Source organism: Mustela erminea, chromosome 16 (genome assembly GCF_009829155.1).
Source record: "Mustela erminea isolate mMusErm1 chromosome 16, mMusErm1.Pri, whole genome shotgun sequence".
Taxonomy (NCBI): Eukaryota; Metazoa; Chordata; class Mammalia; order Carnivora; family Mustelidae; genus Mustela; species Mustela erminea.
The window spans coordinates 74,672,527-74,693,718 of NC_045629.1; the positions used below are offsets into that span (position 1 = coordinate 74,672,527).

Here is a 21,192-nt window from a genome sequence, read left to right on the forward strand (position 1 = left end):
GCTGCCAATGGGACGCGCAGTGGCCGCTGATCTGCTGATCTGTAACTCAGTGAACGAGAAGGTTGAAAGAGCTCTTCTGATCCTTATTAGTTTAGTTCCATGGATAGCAAAGTGTGAGTCAATACAAGACTCGCCAATAACTGACCTTGAATCAGGAAGAAGCTGAGAAAAATACTCTGACCTTGCACCAGTGAGCTTGGGATTGGATTCACGTTCACAACCCTACTTACAATTTCACTACAAGCTCTTCCCGAAGGCCTCAAAACAGAATTCAGAACTAATAAACCTCTCTACTAAGAAGGGGGGAGGGGCTAGGAATGCACGGCTACGGATCTCCTGCTGTGTACCAGGCACATCAGAGCCTCACATGGCCCCGGGATAGGGGACAGTTATTCCATTTCACTGACAGGCAAACTGAGGTCCAGAAATGGGAAGTGACTTCCTAATGCAACAGACTCTGGATTTGAAGCCAACGCCCTGGCTGGTTGGTTTAATTTTATTCTTACCACAAATGTGGCTTATTTTGTTCCTACATCTCTTTGCCCTCTGTTTGGCCATGGCCACACCTATTGCCACTAACTATTTTACCTAATTTGAAACTGTTTTGACTTTTTGAACCCTGGGCATATGATGAGAGATTCTTTAGCTTGACTTAGAAGAAGTGTGTGCAGTATTGACAAAGGCGGACTTTGAAGCCAGGATAAGCCCCGTTTTACTCCAGATCTGTTCATTACTAGCCATGGGCACCATGAAAACTGTTTAACCTTTCCGAGCCCATGTTCTTCGGATGGTTGCTGTGAGGATCAAACAGGGTCATGTACATAAAGTGTCTGACGCGTAAAAAAAAATTTGCATCTGGAATTTATAAAGAAGCCTCACAAATCCAGTAAGAAAAAGGCAAGGACCCTAAAAGAACACCAGTCAAGGGAGATGACCTGACAGTTCACTTAAAAGGAAATACAAATAGTTAATAAACAAAAATGCACAAACTTGCTCAGACCAAGGAAGTACTAATGGGAAAAATGAGATTCACACCCATGAGTTTGACAAGAATTTTGAAAGTCTAACAAGGGTGGGGCGGGAACAAGGAGCAACAGGACCATTGCTTGTGAGAGGGAAATCGTGAGAGAGACAATGAGGTGACCAGATGGCTCTGACGGCTTTGAGAGGGGTGTGTCGAGAGTGGAGAGCAGTTTGGCAAAACTGTACAAAGTGGGACATAGAAACACCTCACAATCCAGCAAGTGTGCTTTTAGATCTGAGTTCCGGGAGACGTTTTTGATAATGGTCACTGAAGAATTTTTTAAGTAAGGAAAACTACTAACAGCCTGACGGTCTATTCATAGGTCAAATGATAAATATATTTTGGTAGGTTCGTATTATGGAATTGGAACATTTTACCACTGCCGATTGTGAGGGCAGTCTGCAGAATTACATCTGTGGCCATCAAACTAGAAGCATCAAAGAAATGCAATACTGCATGACGCCGAAACAATTTTATAAGTAATTTATAATACAGACGTCACTTAATGTATATAAAATATATAGATGGGAAGGGTACACAGTAAGTGCCTTAGAAGTTGGCTCTTAGGAGGAGGGAATAATGCTGGGGATGAGAGACCATCTGAATATCATAGCAAAATATCTGAAATACTTGATCCTCTTAAAATGCAGAAGTAAGAGCACCTGGGTACCATACTCAGTTAAACCTCTGACTCTTGATTTTGGCTCAGGTTGTGATCCCAGGGTGATGGCATAGAGCCCCGCTTTGGGCTCAATGCTCAGCACAGAATCTGCTAGAGATTCTTTCTCTCCCTCTGCCCCTCCCACTCTTGTGTGCTTTCCTCTCTCTAAAATAAATGAATAAATCTTTAAAAAATGAAGAAGTAAACATGACTCATTATTAATGTTGTTTCCAGGGGTTGGTTCATAGATGTTGATATAATTAGTATCCAGCACATTTTCTGGGGCTTTTTGGACAATCTTTGCCTCATATTTTTTTTCTCATTTGGTGGGCTCCTTACTATGGTCTCAATTAGCTCTAAGCTTCCTACACCTGAGGCCACTGCCTAGGCCACTGCTGGCTCGGGTGAAGCTCCATGGTGCAGGGGTGGGGTCTGGCTTCCCATGGGGCTGTGTGAGGGACCATGGGCTCTCACCAGGAAGGTCATCTGGAGACGGAGCTGTGACTCATGAGAGACAGGAAAAGGATGGATCCAGGAGAGAAATCTCTCTCCCTTTCTGTGTCTGAGCCAGCTTTCCTCACTTCACTGCCCATCCAGAGACATTTCAACCGAGTGGTTCCTTTCTTCTTTCTTTCTTTCTTTTTTTTTTTTTTTTTAAGATTTTATTTATTTATTTGAGATAGTGAAAAAGCACAAGCAGGGGGAATTGTAGGCAGAGGCAGAAGAGGAAGCAGGTTCCCTGCTGAGCAGGAGCCCCTGTGGGACTCGATCCCAGGACCCCAGGATTATGGCCTGAGCTTAAGGTAGACGCTCACTAACTGAGCCACCCAGGTATCCCTGAGTGGCTCTTTCCAATCTTCTCCTGACCGATGGGGCCACAAAATAACATGTCACTTTATGCTTGTCTCCAGACCTTTTCTCTCTCTCTTTCACTGCCCTGGAGTTGTGCTGGCTCTTCCACCTTGTTTCAGCTCTGCTGCAAGAAATCTAGGGTGAGACATTATTTTTTGTACTTTTCTGTATTTCACAAATAATCCAGGGCAAGGACTGTAGTAAGTGTTCAATGCTACTATTAATATTATCACAGCCAAATTATAATCAGACCTCATGCATCTCAGAGCTGTTAAATTGGAAGGAATCATAAATTATTAAGTTTGGAGGAAGGAGACTGGAGCTACTCTTTCGTTACTACTCAGTCCAAACTTTACAACTGAAAACAAGGGATTTTGCCTAAACTTGTAAACCAGAGAGCTCCTGAGTTGAGAAACAGAAGTCAATATCCAATGGTCCCCAAGTTTTGGTGATGCCACCTCAATCATCTTCCCCAAGGCTCCATTTCCAACTGGGAGTTGAGCCCTTTTTGAGCTGTGATGGTGAGGACTTACTCTCCACTGTGGTTCAGGTTGTCGTAGCGCAGAAAGAGGCCCGCATAGATGGTCTCGGTCAGCAGAGCGTAGATGGCGATCATAATCAGCAGCACAGCCAGCTTCAGGACAGAGTTCAGGCGGAGGAAAACTGCACAGGTCACCATGGCAAGCACCCCAGTGAAGACGAAGTACTGGAAACAGAGAGAGGGGAGGTGGTCAGAATCCAACAGGAATGTGGGAGGGCCAGTCCCCTCAGCATGGATGCCAGTGGGTCTCCTGACGCAGGTAGCAGCTGAGCACCTCCATTTGGAGACCTCAGGCTGCCCTCAAGTCCAACAGGCCTCCAATAGAACTCATCGCTTCCTTACCACCTCCTGAGTCTCTGTTCCCTGGGCTTTGGGGACCATTTATGCCAGTCCTCAGCCAAAGAACCCTTGGTCTCTTCTTTGCTGCCTTTCTCTTCCCCACGCGCCACAGCCAGGCCACCCCAAGTCTGTAGCCTCCACTTCCTTCAGGGAGCTCACACCCAGGCAGCTCTCCTCTCCCAAGCATTTTCTGTTCTGGTTCCCGAACAGTTTCTGGCAGCTCTGTCTGCTTGCAGCCCCCAACCCCTGAACACACACTGTCTTTCTCTCTCCAGAATTTCTAAAACACAGACCTCATCATGCCTTGCTTCAGCTTGAAGGACTGTCATGGCTCACGAGTCCCTCAAACTCAAGTGGGAAGCTCCCAAGGCCAGCACAGATCAGATTTCCCTTCACTTTCTAAACCCAACATATGCTCCAGCCTCCCTATCTACCTGCGCCTCCCATGGCTGTTTCCCAACTCTCCTGGACCTCTGAGCTCTGCATCTCGTGGTTCAGAGTCATCCATGTGACTAAGCCTCCATTCTCTGAAGAGCATCTTCTCCTTTGAGAAGCCTTAGTGCTCATTTCCAGATGCCCTGGAAGCTGGCTTGTTCCTCCGTAGCGCCACCCACATCCAGAATAAGATCTATCTCCTTGTATAAGAAGTAGCTGTTCAAAAGGCCAGACTGGTGCCATTCAAGCTGGAATCCTGGTACAGGCCTTGCAGCTCAGTCTGCCCAGCCATAGTTCAGCCCTTTGTAGGATGGTGCCTGGCCTCCTATCCTGCCCACTGTAGCATTCTGAATGGCATGTTTGGTTTGGATTCTGACTCTCCAGTGGGAAAAAAGAATAAAAGTCACATTATTAAGGCCCATGTGGTCCTCTTGTAATTTTCAAAATAATTGGCCAAGATGGGAATCATAATTCCTACTTTACCGGTGAAGAGACTGAGGCTCACAGAGATCATGTGAATTGTTCCAATTCTCACACCTGGAAAATGGCACCTAGGACCCTTGGAAGCAATCTGTCCACGTACGTGTGACTGCAGTGGGCACATTGAGCTTGATAATCCCTAACATCCACTCCAGCCCTTTTATGCATGACTTTTTGTGGCAAGTGGAGGTCTCCTTTCTCCTATTACAGAAAGAGTTTCTGGATGGGCAGAGGACACCATAAGAACTTCTAGACATCTCCAAGTGACTATCGAAGACACGTTTATTGAGTTCCTAAGTCAAACTGACTCATTAATGTACATTTTCAGCAGCAATATCAACAAATGTGGATAGCACCTTGATGAGACCTCACAGAGCATGAACAAGACTTTATTGTGCATGTAGTAGACTTGGAAATGAATAAGGCTATGTCCCTATCCCTAAAGACCCCTGCGTATGGTACACCCTTCACTTTTGTCTTTCTTTCTTAGTAAATCCAATTGTGTCCATGTCTGAAATGGATGATGAGCTTTCTTCAACTCTCCTTTAAGATCTTCCCTTGGCAAGATTTTCAGCTAACTCATCTTGATGCCCTGAAGCCATCATTTTAACAGATAGAGGAGAGTTGGGTAGACCTGAAGCATCTTGTTTCATTGTTACCTGAATCATAATAAAGGGTTGTGCATGGTTTTGTCAATGCAAATTACAAATTGTGTATTAACTTAAAGCTGTCAAAATGATTATGCCCTTGAGCAAAAGTTAATGAAGTCACAACAGTTAAGTTTAAAAGTGTGATAAGGACTTGCTGTGTGCCTGTTGCAATCAAAGCATGTTGCTAGGCAATGGGAATTCCAAGGTGAGAGATGGCCTGGATCATACCTGGTGGTCTAAGATGTAAAGCCAATATGTAGAGACCAACACCAATGTGCTGGACGTTCTCTGCCAGCAATATGAACCTTATGGTGATGCTGTAAACCACAGGAAATCAGCAGCATAAGGACCCTGGGTAGATAACACCAGGAGAATTTTCTCTGTCCCTTTTCTAGCTTGAATGAATAATGGGAGTGAGACCAGGGAATGGAAAGGAACAGGAAGCAACTGAAGTATTATAACTTTGAAAAACCTCTCTTTCAGCTGCATCTGGACCCATAAATTGCATGTTTCCTACAACTTGGGAGGATGCTGGGCCCAACACAATGACTAAATTTCTTTCAAACAACCAATAGTCTCTGTGTTCTTTTAAGTTAGCCAAGGAACTCAGATGCCCCACAGCTTCTAGAGTGCCCCCTGAATGGGTCCTGGGCATTAGGATTTCACGGGTGTGGCAGGGCAGAGATAGGAGGCAAAGCCACGTTGCAAAAACTTGTATGTGCTGCTGAGAAGTCTGCACTTTATTTTGCAAAGGGCCACAGGTGGGGTTCAGGTTTGTAATGGATTCAACAGGTCAGTGGTCTAAGAATAAACTGTGGGGTAAATAAGTACAGGAGGGATTGTAAGTCATGGTGAAAAGCTGAAGGTTTAACGACAAGTTTGGGGACTAACCCAATAGATGGGGCAAGAAACATGTGTAACTTTACATGAAGATGGGGGAGGGAGGAGTCAGGACTGGTGGTAAGCATTCCAGCAGGGATTAATCTATTAACTAAGAGAAAAAACCAACTACAGAATGAGGATGGGGAAAAGGAATGCATTCAGCTTTAGGGCTCTCAGGCTTCAGGGATGGAGGATGATTCAGAAAGGACAATTGAAGACAACCACAAGTGTGAGGCTGAGGCTCAAAAGAGAGATGGGTCTGGAGACATGTTTGACATGGTTCAGCTGACCCCACAGCGTGGAGATTGTCCAAGAAGAACATGAAAAGTAAAGACAGAAGATACAGAGACTAATGTGTAGAGTCTCTCATGTTTGAGGGGCTGTGGGAAAAGAGAAATAAGAACATTCATTAGGGATTGTTGAGGGTACGAGAGGACAATGAGGAGAAAAGTGTGAAAAAAATAGGTAGCCCCCCCAAAATAAAAATCTCCATAGGCAAAGATTTTCAGAGGAGCATTTCAAAGGCAATGTATAGAAAATGTTTTCAAGATAACTTAATGCCAAAAAGCGGGATATAAAATTTTATATACACTATAATCATAACAATGCAAAATATGGACACATAGGACACGGCTTTGGTGTGGATAATTTCCATCTGTAAAGTCCTTTAATCTCATCATAACACCAAATACCAAATGAGGCAGGGATCAACGTACTGTTCTGCAGGGAGTCCCTCTGTTCCCAAGAAGTCTGCCTCCTGTATCATCAAGGGGTTCTCTATTTCTTCCTAGGTTTTAAATGATGAAACATCGTCCCACCAGGATATGTATGAGAAATGGTAGGGACTGGTCAGTTTCTAGCAATTTTTAATAGAGAACACAGACATTTTAAGGGAATAAGAGATCTAATCATGATATGGCAGTTTTGACCGGGAAAGTAAAAGATTGACTGCTCCATTGAGTGCCAGCGCCTTGGTGCCCAAGTTAGGAAAAAAGAGGTGAGAGGCATTTCAGTAGTGAGGCTGACATGTGGGTAGGAGAAGAGGGACAGACAGTGAGGACATGGAGGTGGGAGGCAGCCCAGGTCCTCACACTAGATGAACACCCGGCAGCCTGAGGGGATCAATGGGAGTGGCAATGCCTGTGCATGGGAGGTAAGTTGGTGGGAGGTGGAAGTAGTGCTCATAACCAAACATTTGCTGGGCACGAATTCTGCGTAAGGTCCTTTATGAGTGGCTTCATATGCTTCCACTTACTTTACTCTTAAAATGATCCAAGGACAGGTACTATGTTTATAGTCATTTTACAGAAGAGGGAAGCATATAGAACACATTTCTGTTTCTGAATAATCAAGATTTTCAGATAATACACTGACTTGGGAAATGACAAATAAAGCAAAATCTTCTAAGTCTGTACTGACAAAAAGTTGGACTCCCATGCCATGACAAAGGGTTCAGAGGATCAAAAGTTGAGGATTATGTTCGCATGAAATAAGTATTTTGCCCAAATTCTACAACTGTTGAATGAGGACCTACTGGGGACTAAGAACCGTGCCAAGCTGGAAGGCACTGTTCTAAGGTCAGGACACTGTCACAAAGTATCATAAATGGCCTTGGCAATAGGAGCACATTCTTCTCCTGGAAGAGGAGGAAGCAGAAGAATATCACACCATGGTAACATGAAGAAGGACTTGAACTCAGCCCCACACAGGTCATGCATGCTGGGCTGTCAGCCCCCCTTTGGTTGCTGCCAAATCCCATGGCATTATAAACTCACAGAAGAAAAAGGAAAGATGACTGACAATTTTCATAAGTCACGGTCCTTCAGGGAAAGAATCCAAACTTTCTGATTCACACAGAACCCGGTTTTCGACGATAACTCTTGGTTCCATCAGCACAGTGAAGTGCATATGGACCAAAGACAGAGGCTTCTCTGCTTCATCCTGAGCCTCCCCTTTCCACACGGTCCAGAAGTGACAGTGTCAGGACCCAGGGGTCACCACGGGTGCAGGCGAGATGAATAACCTGACGTTCCTCGCTCTTTATTGGACTGCATGAGGCAGGGGAGATGGGGCATTTTGTTTAGGCTGGATGCTCTGCTACAATCTGACTGTGCTTTGTCTTCTTCTACATCCTTGTTTTGATGACTGGCCTTTTTATCCCCCCATACTAGGGGAAGAATGGTGAATGTTCTCTTGGTTATTATAGTTGTTAGCTTAGATCTGTCGAAACTGCATTTAAAGTCCACAAGTAGATGTGATGTTTATATCTGACTTGGGTTGAGGGGTGATAAATTATTCTAGATATTTCCTAAAAGCAACTACATTCACAGTTGATACTCTAACCTCATAATCCTTCCTGGAAAGACATACCTGTATTAATGATTTGTACAAATAATGACTATGCCAGGAAATCTGTGAAGCAAAACATAGTAAAAAACAAAAACAAAAAACAACCAACAAAACCCTACACAGTATCTATATCTTATGGAAAGGCATTACAACACAATATTTTTAAAAGTGGGATCATGCTTATCTTGGTGGTGCTTATTAGACAATTCAACACAGTCACTTGCAAGATTATGTCCTTGTCTTGGCTGTGCTTCTTTGATGACTGAGCTCAGATCTTTGTAAATCATCATCAGAGTCCATTTTTGAAAAACATCAAAGATGCAGTCTGTGATTGATTCCTGAACAGTGATGTCCAGCCAGATCATGCATTTCAGTGACTTTCAGAAATTAAATGTTCTTCCAGAGGATGGCAATTTGACACTGTGAAACATGTGTCTAGGAAGTATATGCTGTCAGCTAAGAATGACCAGCAGAGAGGAACATGGTGACACTGTGGGAATTAAGTGTGTGCCCTCCAAGACCACTCCCTCAGCATGGGCAATAAGTACAGGGTCTTGAAGGATCTGGCTCCCTTTGAATGATGCAATGCAAGGTGGTCACCATCTTGGAAACAACTGGTGAGGCCAGAAGAGCGAGATTATGAAAGGGAAACAGGCTATGAAAATATGGCCTGTCCAAGTTTTTAGTCTGGACAAATGATCATGCTGATAATCTCATGTTTGGAGCAGAGGATCTTGTGCATTTAAGAAATTTGTAAAGTCCCTATCTTCCTTAAATTCAGATCTCCACTTGGGCAGGCACTATTTTGCCCTAGTTACCAAAGGCTTCAAGAAAGAAACGAACATTTAATGAATGTTTTATTGACGTCATCTCTCTTTGTCATCTCAACAATCTTATGAGATAGGCATTATTAATAATCCCATTATAAGAGTGAGTGGGTGGCTCAGTTAAGCAACTGACTCTTAATCTCAATTTAGATCTTGATCTCAAGGTCATAAGTTCAAGCCCCGCATTAGGCTCCAATCAACAAAACAAAACAAAACAACAACAAATAGTCCCATTATACAGCTGAAAAAACCAAGGCTCAGAGAAGTTAAGTGACTTGTTCAAGGCTACAAGGCAAGTAAATGGCAGAAGAAGAGTCCTCCTTGCTCACTCGAGGTCACCACATAGCCTCTATCACCCACACCTGTTCTGTTTCTCACGTTCTGTTAAAGTCCTTGAAGACCTGAAACCTAAGCTTCAGCATGGTGGAGTGTGTTGGTTTTTGGATCATCCTTTGACTGTATGGCTTTTGGGCTCTTTGTGGGCAAAGGCAATTCCAAAAACTGATGATCATTTGGAAAAAAAAAAATCAATATTCTTTATATATTTAACCATAACAACTAATTGGTTCTGTGCAGAAATAAAATGAACTCCTATAACAGTCCTCTGTTCAACTGGAAAAAATTCTGAATTTCCTGCAAAGCCAACTGATACTCCTTCTTCATTTGAATGTTTTGGTGGGACTATTGCTGCGGGAACATGGGAAAACCTAATTTTATCCTGAGTAGCAGCTGGGGATTTCTGACCACCCTCAATAAAGTTTCCTCCAAAACCACTTGGGGTTCAGACTCCCACCCGAGGAATTCACCAGAGAACTGAAGGCACTAGTTTTTATCATCACTTTTGGAGTTTAAAAAATATGCCTATTTCCTTGATCACATATTCTCTTTTCTTTTAATTGTTTTCTTTCTTCTTTCTGCCTCGTTCTTGCTTTTTCTCCACCTTGTCTTCCTCTTTCCATACCCCCCACTTTTCTTCTCTCATCTTCATCACAAAAGCCAATATTTAATGAGCAAAGACACAGATAATGACACCCCTATGGGAGATCAGCTTTCAGGGACACTTCAAAACATTAGCAAGCTCTAACTGCTCCTGCAAATACAGTTGACTACTTATTCAAACGTGCCAACACATCTATAGGGACTCGCATAATAAAGGGGCTCAACTCTAAAATGAAGGTCTTCCTACTGAGCCTGCTGAGAAGCCCTCTGCAAGTGTTTGAGATAATGACACTCTGGGTTTGTGCCTGTGATCTGCATTCATTTTTGCAAACCCATGTCTCTTCCCTCCCCTAGATGATTTCTCACATCAAAGTTGGAATGTGGCGTTCTTCACTGTCATTTACTGTATTTTCATCCATTTTGAGTAATAGGTAAGCTCCAGTCCAAGACTAAATTATACTCGATACCATATATTAAAACAGCCTCTTTTTTTCTTAAAGAAGGTATTTTTTTTTAAAGGTTTTATTTATTTATTTGACAGAGATCACAAGTAGTTAGAGAGGCAGGCAGAGAGAGAGGGAGAGGGAAGCAGGCTCCCTGCTGAGCTGAGAGCCCGATGTGGGACTCGATCCCAGGACCCTGAGATCCTGACCTGATTCGAAGGCAGTGACTTAACTCACTGAGCCACCCAGGCGCCCCCTTAAAACAGCCTCTTATGCTTACACCAAATCATCCATGTTTATATGATATGATTATGTCACAGGCTTTCGGACTGAGTTCTGTTTCTCATGGGGTGAGGTAGAAAGGTCAGGTACACAGATGAGGAAGCCAAAGCTCAGAGAGAGGAAGGGATTTGGGGTCACACATGTGTGAGTGCTGGGAGGCATTGTGTGTGAATTAAGTCTTTTACAAGGTCTGAATAACTAATTCCTTCTCGTTCGGTGGACAAATCTCTAGGTAGGGAGGCATGTATATCAAGATGGCAACTGGTCCTTCAAATCAGGCTGTTGGTGGTAGATGGTGATGGAAAGAGTTCAGATTCCCATCAATGTGGCCAGTGGGATTCCTGCATCTGGGGGGATTGCCAAAAGTTGGCAAACTCTGTAAAGGGTCAGCTAGTAAATATTTTGGCTCAGTGGGCCCCAAACCACCTCTCGCAGCTACTCAACTCTGCCAACTGTACTATCAAAGTAGCCACAGATGGGGCACCTGGGGGGGTTCAGTCAGTTGAGTGGCCAATTCTTGATTTCGGCTCAGGTCATGATCTTGGGGTCCTGGGATTGAGCTCCCATTATGCTCCATGCTCAGTGTGGAATCTAGTTGAGGACTCTTATTCCCTCTCCTTCTGCCCCTCCCCATGTTCATGTGTGCTCTCTTCCTCTCTCTCTAATTAAAAAAATAAATCTTCACCCCCCCAAAAGTAGCTATAGACTATTGGTACTAAGTGGGTGTGGCTAAGCTCCAATAAAACTTTACTTATGAAACAGGTGGCAGGTAGAATTTGGCTGGAGGCCACAGTTTGCTCACCCCTGAGCAAGATGATCCTTCAGTTGTGGGAGGAAAGTATTGAAACTCTTATTTAATTTATCTCATTTTTAAACATTTCTATGTTTTGAATATGTTCCACAATGTACACAATACATTAGCACAGTGATAGAGGAATGTAACTTAGAGATAAATGTGTATCAGTGGTGCAGGCTCAAAACCTTCTTATAGGAAATCATAAATACATCATGGCTGACGTTTAACGAGAAGATACTTTGTGCTAGATGCTACTCTGGACACTATACATGGATTAATGCATTTAATCCTCATAACTACCCTTGAGGAAAGTACTACTTTCCTTCTTGTTTTATAGATAAGGAAACTGAGGCACAGAGATGATGTTATGTGATCAAAAAGCCACTTTCTTAGGACTGGCAAACCCATGAACGCTGTGGTCCTGAGTTTGGGAGTTTAGATTTGGGGTCAAGGGTATGTACTGTTCTAGAGTGATGTGGAAGTCCAGACAAATAGCTCACGAACACTAACTCCATGTCAGATGATATGCTGGAGCTACACATAAGCAAACTCATCTAGGTATGCACCATGACAATATGATATTCCCTAACTCCACAAAAGCCATGTGAAGAAGATATTGTTTTTTCTGCTTTAGAGATGAGGAAGCTCAGGTTCAGGGAGAAGAAGAGCTGATTCAAGATTCCATTGCTAGCAGGTAAAGGGGCTCAGCCCGGATTGAAACCCAGCTTTACCTAGCTCTCCATAGTTGATAGGTGGCCAGCTCACTGCCTCTTGGGACACTCTTCATGCCCTCCAACCTGAGACATTCTCAGGGAGCTGGTGTCCCACAGAGTCCACAAAGTCTGTGCCCTCTCAGTCCTTGGTGGGAGGAGGTCCCCCAACAATAGATAGTTCCATCTTGCCCTGGACTTCCTTAAGAAAAGCTTAGTTCCTCCCTAGGAATGGAGGACTGAGCGTGGATGCAGAAGCACAAGATCAAGAACAAGCCAGATAGGGTTTGAATTGCAGTTCCAAGTCTTGACCACTGAATTAGGAAGAGAAGGACAGAAAGAAAGAAGGAAGGAAAAAAGTGAGGGCGGATGGCAGGCAGGCAGGAGTGGTGCGGAGTGGCACTGAGCAAGTTACTCTCTGGGCCTCTGTTGCATGATCTAGGGATTGGAGATGATTACCCTCTGGAGTATTGAATGATGCCATGTGTACCAAATAGGTGCTCTACACCTTGTACAGGGCAAGAGGCTTTCTCTCCTTGTCAGAACATTTCTCACACTGATTCTGGGGTCTAGGTGAGACAACACAGAGCCTTTCCCTCACCCAGGTGGTGGAGGAATCTTAGAGAACAAGAGTCTACCTGGGTCCCCGGGGTGCGAGGTTGGCTGGGGTCTGTCCTCTCTCCTGACCCCGAATTTCTGCCCCTGAATGTCAAGTTCTGGGCTATAGCTAACACAGCCCAAGACTGTCCTTTGCTTAGTACCACAGGCTGACCCCAAGGCCCAGGGCAAAGCTCTGGTTCTGTGGCCAAGGGAGCGTGAGACTTACATAATGATGGTGGGTATCTGCTGAGACACCTCCTGACCCTGTGGTGCTGTGCTTTGTTTCACATTTAGTTGTGGTTTTCTGCGTTTGTGACTTTTTAGCTTTTTCTGTCTATCTCTCCCACCCCTTTCCTCTTTTCCTCCCTCCCCCCTTTCTTCCTTCTCTTCCTCCCCCCTTCCCCCTTCCTTCCTTCCTTCCTTCCGTCTTTACTTCTCCTCTCCCTCCCCCTTCCCTTCCTTCTGTCCTCCTTTCCCCTACCTCTCTTCCTTCCTTCCCTCCTTCTTGAATGCAGCAAAAGCCATTTGAGCCGTAACTCTGCCCTAGACTGGGAACAACAGCACATTCTGCTCTAGGATTTCGAGATGAGAATGGGAAATGAATGGGGGAGGGGGAAAGGAACGAGGAACCTGGATAGAGGAACGAGGAACCTGGAACCTGGGAAGAAGGAAGAAAGGAAGAGGAAGAAGAAGGGAGAATCAGGAAAGGCTGGAGGGAAGGGCAGGAAAGAGGCAGGGGAGAAAGGGAAAGGCAGAGAAGGGGAAGGAGGAGCAGGAGGAGCAGCAGCAGGAGGAGGAGGAGACAGAAGAAGAAAGCAGGCCTCTGGAACGCTTTCTGAGACCCTTCAGGCAGTTGTGCTTGTGTGGAGCTGGCGGAGGTACCTAGGCCCAAGTCTTGCCAAGGGGAGCTCGAGAATAAATACCTCTGGGTAGGAGCAGATATCTGTAAACACAGCTGAGGAATTGAAAGTCAGGTTCTTCAAGGGTATCGACTTGTCAAAATCACACCACAGCTGCGGATTAAAAAAAAAAAGAAGAAGAAGAAAAACAACAACAACAGCAAAAAACAAAACAAAACAAAACAAAACACAGGAACAACAAAGTCAGTGTGAGTGCTGGGAACAAAGCAGTGTGCCTTCTTCACTGCTGAGCCTAGGCAGAAACCTGGGCAGACCAGGCCCTACAGGGGGCTTCATTCCAGAATGGAGGGGCCAGCTGGGATCTCCTCTTCCATTTTAAAGAAGGTACTGGCTCAGAAAAAGCTTTTGCAAGCCAGCCCGGAAGCCAGGTTAAGACAGTTCTGCTTGCCCTGTCACAGAGGGCCAGTGGAGAGTGCCTGTGGGGCTCTGAAGAGAGCCAGATGGCAGGAGGAAAGGTCTGGGGTATGCTTGCAGCCTGTCTCTCATCAACAGCTGGGAGGATTCCAGGGATCTGAGGGGGGCAGATTCTCCAGAAAGACTCTTAGCATGGGACAAGGGGCGGGAGGGCATTCCCTAGGCCAGAAACTGCTGCAGATTTTGCGGTACTCAGGAAAGAGTAGCTACCATTGGCTGAATGCCTCCTCTGTGCCAGACACTTTGGACAAAAAAGCCTCACAACCACCTTGTGATGTAGCTACTATTTTATCCCCATTTTACAATAAAAATATATGAAACTCTGAGAAGTAAAGTAACTTGTCTAGGATCACCTAGCTCATAAGCGGTATAGCTGAGATTTGATGGCAGGTCTATCTGACTCCAAAGCCTCTGAACTTCCTGCTGCACCACCATGGCATGGATGGCCCAGATGTAACCTTGACCTCGAGTCACTGAATTTATTTCCAAATCCTGCACCCCAGAAATACCTGATTCGTCAAGACTTGAGATCCTGGCTACGCCTCTGTAGGCCATGATCAATGTTCCTAAGCACTTCCATTTCAATTGCAATAATCTATAAAATATTCATTAGATGGCGACTTAAGTTAGGTTAGGATTTTCCTTTTTCTTTATCCCATAGAATCCTTTCCTACAAGGCCAACCACAGAGTTTGGGCAACATAGCTCTAAGTGATTACTGGGCCATTCTGGACAACAAATTTCAGGCAGTATAAGCCTCCAACTCACAGACTGACAACTGACAAGCTGACGAGTTTGAGTCCCTGAACACATGGAGACCCTCCCTCAGGCCCCAAGGGCACACTGATGGGTTCAACCACAAGACGGATGCCTCCACTAGCCTCTCTCAACATGCCAAGTTCAAAACCTGGAAGGAGACAGATCACTCTTAGAATCTAGAGTAACTAAGCCATGGACAACACAAACTGTTTGTATGTACACAGAAAATGCTGTCGCTATCATGTTACCATTTTAGAGAGAAAATGAAATCATTAAAACATGGATCACCAAATTAAAAACAATGATAAATATGGCAGCTGGAGAGTCATCTGAATTCAATGTTTCACATCCAATGTGAACTCTTAGAAAGTCATAGGCAAGATCTCAAGCCTCCTGAAGCGCATTTCCCTTACCCATTGCATGGGAATGGTAATACCTACCTGTAGCACATAGTAGGTGCTCAAGAAATGATGGTTCTTTTATTTCCACCCCCCTACCCCCACTTCCAGAGATAAAATTTAGCATTTGAGGATGAGCATGAGTCGTGGAGTCAGACAGACCTTATTAGCAAGTTATTTCATGTCTCTGAGCCTCAGTTTCCTTAGCCATAAAGTGGGGATAAGGAGACTTACCTCACGGGGTTTATGTGAGGATTTAATAAGAAAAACGAGTACAGCTTCTCCTTCAGTGCATGGCACATAGCAGGTAGGTACTTAAAGGGAACTCTGATTCACGATTATAATTGGTTGGCCACTGACAATACAGAAATTTAGGACGTTTATGCTCCCTTGGAACAGATAATCTCCCCCACTGGGAAGTGATAATTTGCCACTAGTAAAATGCACAGCTCTGACAGTAGCTGCATTTCTGTTCTCTGTCCCTAAGCTTGGGGCTGCACCAGGCACTTGAAGGTAAGTGGTACCAAGAAAGGCAATGCAAGAAGCTACAGGCTCCATAAACCCTTCATTCTTGCCTGCACATGAGAAGCCAGAGGGTTGGGTTTGGAATGCTTACGATATTCAAGATGGCACCCAGGAAGTTAATCAAGATGGATGCAAAGATGATGACGTTCCGGGCCAAATAGGTCTCATTAATCCAACAGCAAGTTTTCCGGAGGACGAGGGGCAAACACTTATAATCCTCTGCCGTGGTGATGAGGACGAGAGCTGAGTGCAGCATAATCAGGATGGAAAACTGGATGGCCATTGGCATCACCCTGCAGGGAAACCCAGAATGTTGGGTCACATGGCATCATTCATGACTGCCCTTCCCCACCCCTGGAACCCAATAATTCTCTAAATCTCTGTTTATTCAAGAAAAATCAGCAGGAGACCTTTTCTTAATTATATCCATCCCTAGAATATTCCATCAAGAAACTTTGAAATGACCATCAAATTTGGCTTTATTTATTGTTCCTGTCCACCCCCGCCTTTCTTTTTTGCTTCCTATATCATTATCTTTCTCACTAGGCAACTCTGCGAAGGCAACATACCACTGGAATTTTATCTCAATATCCCCACTGTGGGAGGGACCCACATGCCCTTTCTCCTTTGAGGGAGCTTTTATGAAACACTTAACCTCTTCATCTACTCTGAAGCCATGATCTGAACTTGGCACCTGTTTCAAGTTGCTCAGTTTGGTTAGTGATTACCAAGATTTGCAGGGAATATACCATGTGCCATTTGAGATGGGTAAGGGTGTAATTTGAGTTTTAGGTAAGGAGAACTCATCCTTGCCCAAGGCTTCAACATCACTCCCAAGTACACATCTTGAGCTTCAAGGTCTCACCAAAGCTCTGTTCCATGGTAGCCCCTGTCTATGGACATTTCTGTTGGGTGTCAGGTTGTTTCCAGCAGCTTGGTGATTTCAAAGCCCATCTCTGGAGGCATCTTTGACTGCTTCCTCTCCTTACCAACCAATCTCTCAGCAGGTATATTTCTTCTCCTTAGGAGTTCATCCCTCATTCTCTGTTCTCTGTCCAGCCATTTGTGTCTCACTTCTCTGCCTTTCTTTCGCCAGCCAGCTGTTACACATTGAAGGGTACCTGTGGCTCCTCCATCTCTACAGTGAAGTCCATTCATTTGGCTTCAGCATCTTCCAGCCGTCGATGCTCAACCAACATACACTTGGTGAATGAAGTTAGACCCAACTTCTAACAATGCCTTACTACGCTTCTGCCTGGATTTCCCCACGTTTATTATTAATGACATTAGTGTCAGTAATACACAGAGCTCTGTGCTAGACCCAATGTGCTAGACCCAATGCTAAGCACTTTATATAATAGCTGATTTCTATTCCTTGCTACAGACTTATGAAGTCTCTTGAGTTCTCTTTTTTCAGGTGAAGATTTAAGGTTCAGAGAAAAGCAACTTCCCAGAGGTCACTGAGTTGGTTAATGTTAGAGCTAGGATTTAAAGTCCACTGTGCCATTGATGAGTGACAGACCTCCCGTGTGTGCTCCTATGTCATCTTTTTGGGGATTCTGTGGTGTCATTTACTTATTCATTCAATAATCTTCTTCCCAGATACAGTGGTAGGCACCAGGACACATCTTCCCCATCCTCTAGGAGATCATAATCTAGAGGAGAATATGGACATATACACGATGAACTATTGGAGAATATGCTATGATCTATAAAGGGGTTTGAGCAACCATCATTTAGAAAACAGGAAAAGGAATCAAGGGAGGCTTCACAAAAAGGGTGCCATTTTGGTCAGGACTTGGAGGTCGAAGAGAGGGTTTTAGGGAAGGAAAAGCAAGGAGCAGAAGAGTAAGAGTGATCCGCATGTTTAGAACTTCCACTAACCCAGGTGGCGAGGCTGTGGGGCTGGGGAGTGCCGGGCTCTCATACATGCTGTGTAGAAAGTTCCACATGGAGGTGATACACAGATATCCCAAATGTTTTATCAGGAAGGACACGGTCATATCTGTGTATCTGAGGGATAACCACGGTGGGAGGTGAAGGATGGAGTGAAAGAATTTGGCAGAAGTTTAGATAGTTGGGGCCCAAGTTACCAAGGGAAGGACATAGGTAGCAGCATGGATAACTGGGAGGTTCAGGGAAAGACACAGCGTTAATCTTAGTACGTGTTTTCTGTATGTGTGTGGAGGTGTGTGGAAGAGTGATGTCATTAAAGGTGACACTCATGTTTTTACCATCTGAACTGGTCAATGTAGGAGGAGAAGCTGGACCATAGAGTGTAAGGATGATGAATTTGATCTGGGACAAGTTGAATTTCTAGTGTTTGTGGATCATCCTTCTAGAGACGTGCAGAGAGCGAGGCAGTTGGAGGGGTGGTTGTGGAACTCTGGGTCTGGAGTGAACAGGTGCTGGCTGAAGATCTGAGAATGGAGGAGCTTGCCCAAGGTGAATAAGAAGTAAAGGCACCACAGATAAAGCTACAGAAATTGATGGGCTGGAAGGAGAGAAAGCAGCAAAAGGAATTTAGGAAATGTAGTCAAATGAGCAGGAGAGAAGGAGTGCATGGCGTCAGGACAGCCAGGAGGTAAGACATTTGCAAGGGTGGGGCTGGGTAACTAAGACTGGCAAATCTCTTTGCATGCTCACGCATCACAAAGGCTGGAAATCCACTCTCCCCAGCCCCAGCTTTTATTGTTGAAGGTTTTATATTTCCTTTAAAAAAAAAAATACTTGCACAGTTTTGGTTTTATAGATCACCTTGACAGGAAATCTCTGCAGGTGTTCTAGATAAGAACAGAAGGTCTGTGCAGCAGTGGGTTCCCAGAGGGCTCTGGGCAGATAGGAAACTTCCCCCCAAACAGGCTGGAAAAACATTCCTGGAACAGCACACCATTATTCTGGGGCACCTGGGAGGCAAATGAAGGAGGATCGCTTCTGTCAGACAGTCCCTGGAGAAAAGGGGCCAATTTCTAGGCTTATGCCTCTCAATACTGTGAGGCAGCCCCCAGGAATGCGAATGCTTTGTTTCAAAGTGTGAGGCAGAAGCAAAGCTGGCAAAGAGGATGTTGAGAGCCACTCAGCAGGAGCCTCAGACTCTTCTGTGGCCCCCCACTGCCATGCACATAGTCTACGACCTCCATGGTCCTCCATGGTGATGTGCAGGACCAGGGGGGCTGCTCTGGGCTCCCCCCAGAGCCCCTCTGCCCTCCACGGGCAACACTCAGGCATGTGCCCTTTACTTCTCCTTCTGTGCTCTCTCTTGGGGGAATGTCTTGTTCATCGTTCAAGGCTGTTTTTCCCTGGGTTCTCCCATGACACCTGCTATAGAGCTGAGCACACAGACGGTGCTCAATAAATGCTCACTGACTTACACTTTTTGTGGGGAGAGGAGATGCTCTTCACCAGCCTTCATAGGGAAAAAGATTCTCAGTCGCCCTCCAGCCCTTCCAACCTCCAGGAGGAGTCTGCCACCTATCCGGTATGTTCAGGGGACTTGGCAGGGCCAGTGTTAAAGCTCAATGCTTATATGAAGTTCAGCTGCTGGCCCTTCTGTCCTTGTAGATCTGCTAAGATGGTTGGGAACCCAGAGCCAGGACCTTCTCTGTAAGAAGAAGACTGGCCATCTCCTCCTGAGCGACGAAGCTCAGGTGTCCCCAGGAAGTACCAAGAGGCAACTGCCCAGATTTTCTTCATTCCTTTGGTGCTGGGGGTGAGGGGTCTTTCTCATTTTTGCAGCAGTGAGACCCACACTGGCGTGGGAAGGCAGAGTAGGGGACACAAGCAGAGATCCGGGAGATTCAGAATGGACACCATGTGGTCTCTTGACTTCAACCACATTTTGTATACCAGTATTCACCATAAGTTTTGCCTAGTGAGAACCCTCTCTGCGTGTCTCACTAGACACTGAATGTGCCAGTGCCTTGATCTTGGACTTCCAGCCTCCAGAACTGTGAGAACCATGTGAGCTGTTTATAAGCCTGCAGTCTGTAGTATTTTGTAACAGCAGCCTGAAGGAGCTGAGGCAGGAGGTAAAAGGCGGGCATGTGGGTTAGTGAGTGGCAAGAGTGAACAAAACCCTAGGTGTGTAAACCCATAGCTCCAAAACCTCACCAGTGGTACAGCCTTGGGCAAGGTAACTAACTCTTCTGAGTATCATATTTTTAATCTGCAAAACCAGAATCGTTAAGCCCACCTTTTAAGAAGGCTCTGAGGTTAAAATAATAAGGCAGTATGCTTAGCACATAAGATGAACTCAAAGAAATATTAGTTCTCTATTCACAGTGGAGTCCAGAAAACCAAACGCATTTCCAAAATTGATGGGAAGAGTATTAATTACAAGATGCAAGGTGCTGGCACTGCCTATAAAATTCCTCTAAGAAGCTCTGCAGCAGCTCCTAGCTCCTCCGCGCTCATCTCCTTTTGCACACATAAACATTGTAGCAACCAATTATAGTTTTTTAATCTAATTATAGAGCTACTCAGGCGTCCAGGGATTCTGAATTTGCTTTGCATTGTTGGTGTCCATAAGAGGCAAGGAAACCTCTCATTTCTGAAATCGAGTCTGAAAGAAATGACAAGGGATTTGCAAACAGCTCTCTCCAAATAATTTCTAGACATTAAGTTCTAATTGCTCTTCATAGCCCATCTTTAAAACAGAGCCTGGGTTGGTATCATGACTGGGTGTTTGTTGGGAAGGCGGGGATCAATGGGGATGAGTGAACAGCCTCTGGCAGCTTGGGGTGCAATAGGAAGCAGAAAGTCGGGTCATACCCAAAGATGACATTTATACCACTGTTCAGAATCTGCAAAGAGCCTGAGTCCAATAGCACATCTGAGCCCCGTAGCAACACTGAGAGGTAGGTATTCTTAGCCACTTCAACAGATGAAAATACTAAGGCTCAGGAAAGGGAAGGGAACCAGAACTTATCAAAATGGATATGGTTCTTTTAATTCTTACAGCAACCTTGGGAAATGGGCATTGTTATTCCCATTTTACAGATGAGAAAATCAAGGCTACAGAGAGGTCAAGTCTGTACATGCAGCTAGTGAGATGCATAGAAAGTAATAAGACCCAGGGCCTCTTTCTTCCTTTTTTTCCTAGCCTCCCTCTCTTGCTTGCATATTTTCTCTTTCCTTCCTTCTTCCGCACCTTCCTCTCTGTCCTCCATCCCCTCACCACCGTGCTTGCAGACTGAGCTACACCGTTGTATACTCACAAAAGATATTTTCTGTTCTTTCCTCAGTTTACCCCTCTGGGAGAGGAGCATCTGCGTGCACGAGGAAATTAGAACAAAGACCAGAGCCAGCACTCTTCGTGCCAGGGTCCATTACACTTTGCTTTGGGGGCTGGGAGTCAGCTGTGGTCAT

General features: G+C 45.0%; 1 protein-coding gene across 3 annotated transcripts in view; it reads right to left on the bottom strand.

The window, feature by feature from the left end:
• The window catches only part of ADCY8 (adenylate cyclase 8), a 226,567-nt gene that overhangs the window by 35,031 nt on the left and 170,344 nt on the right, over positions 1–21,192 (bottom strand). For 2 of the 3 annotated variants that reach the window (XM_032316633.1, XM_032316631.1), the window contains 3 exons: positions 15,917–16,118; positions 13,734–13,823; positions 3,071–3,243 (listed from right to left, as the gene is read on the bottom strand). In XM_032316633.1, the coding sequence (XP_032172524.1) occupies positions 3,071–3,243; positions 13,734–13,823; positions 15,917–16,118 (465 nt within the window). The remainder of the gene's footprint in view (positions 1–3,070; positions 3,244–13,733; positions 13,824–15,916; positions 16,119–21,192) is intronic. The other variant, XM_032316632.1, reaches the window with a different exon arrangement.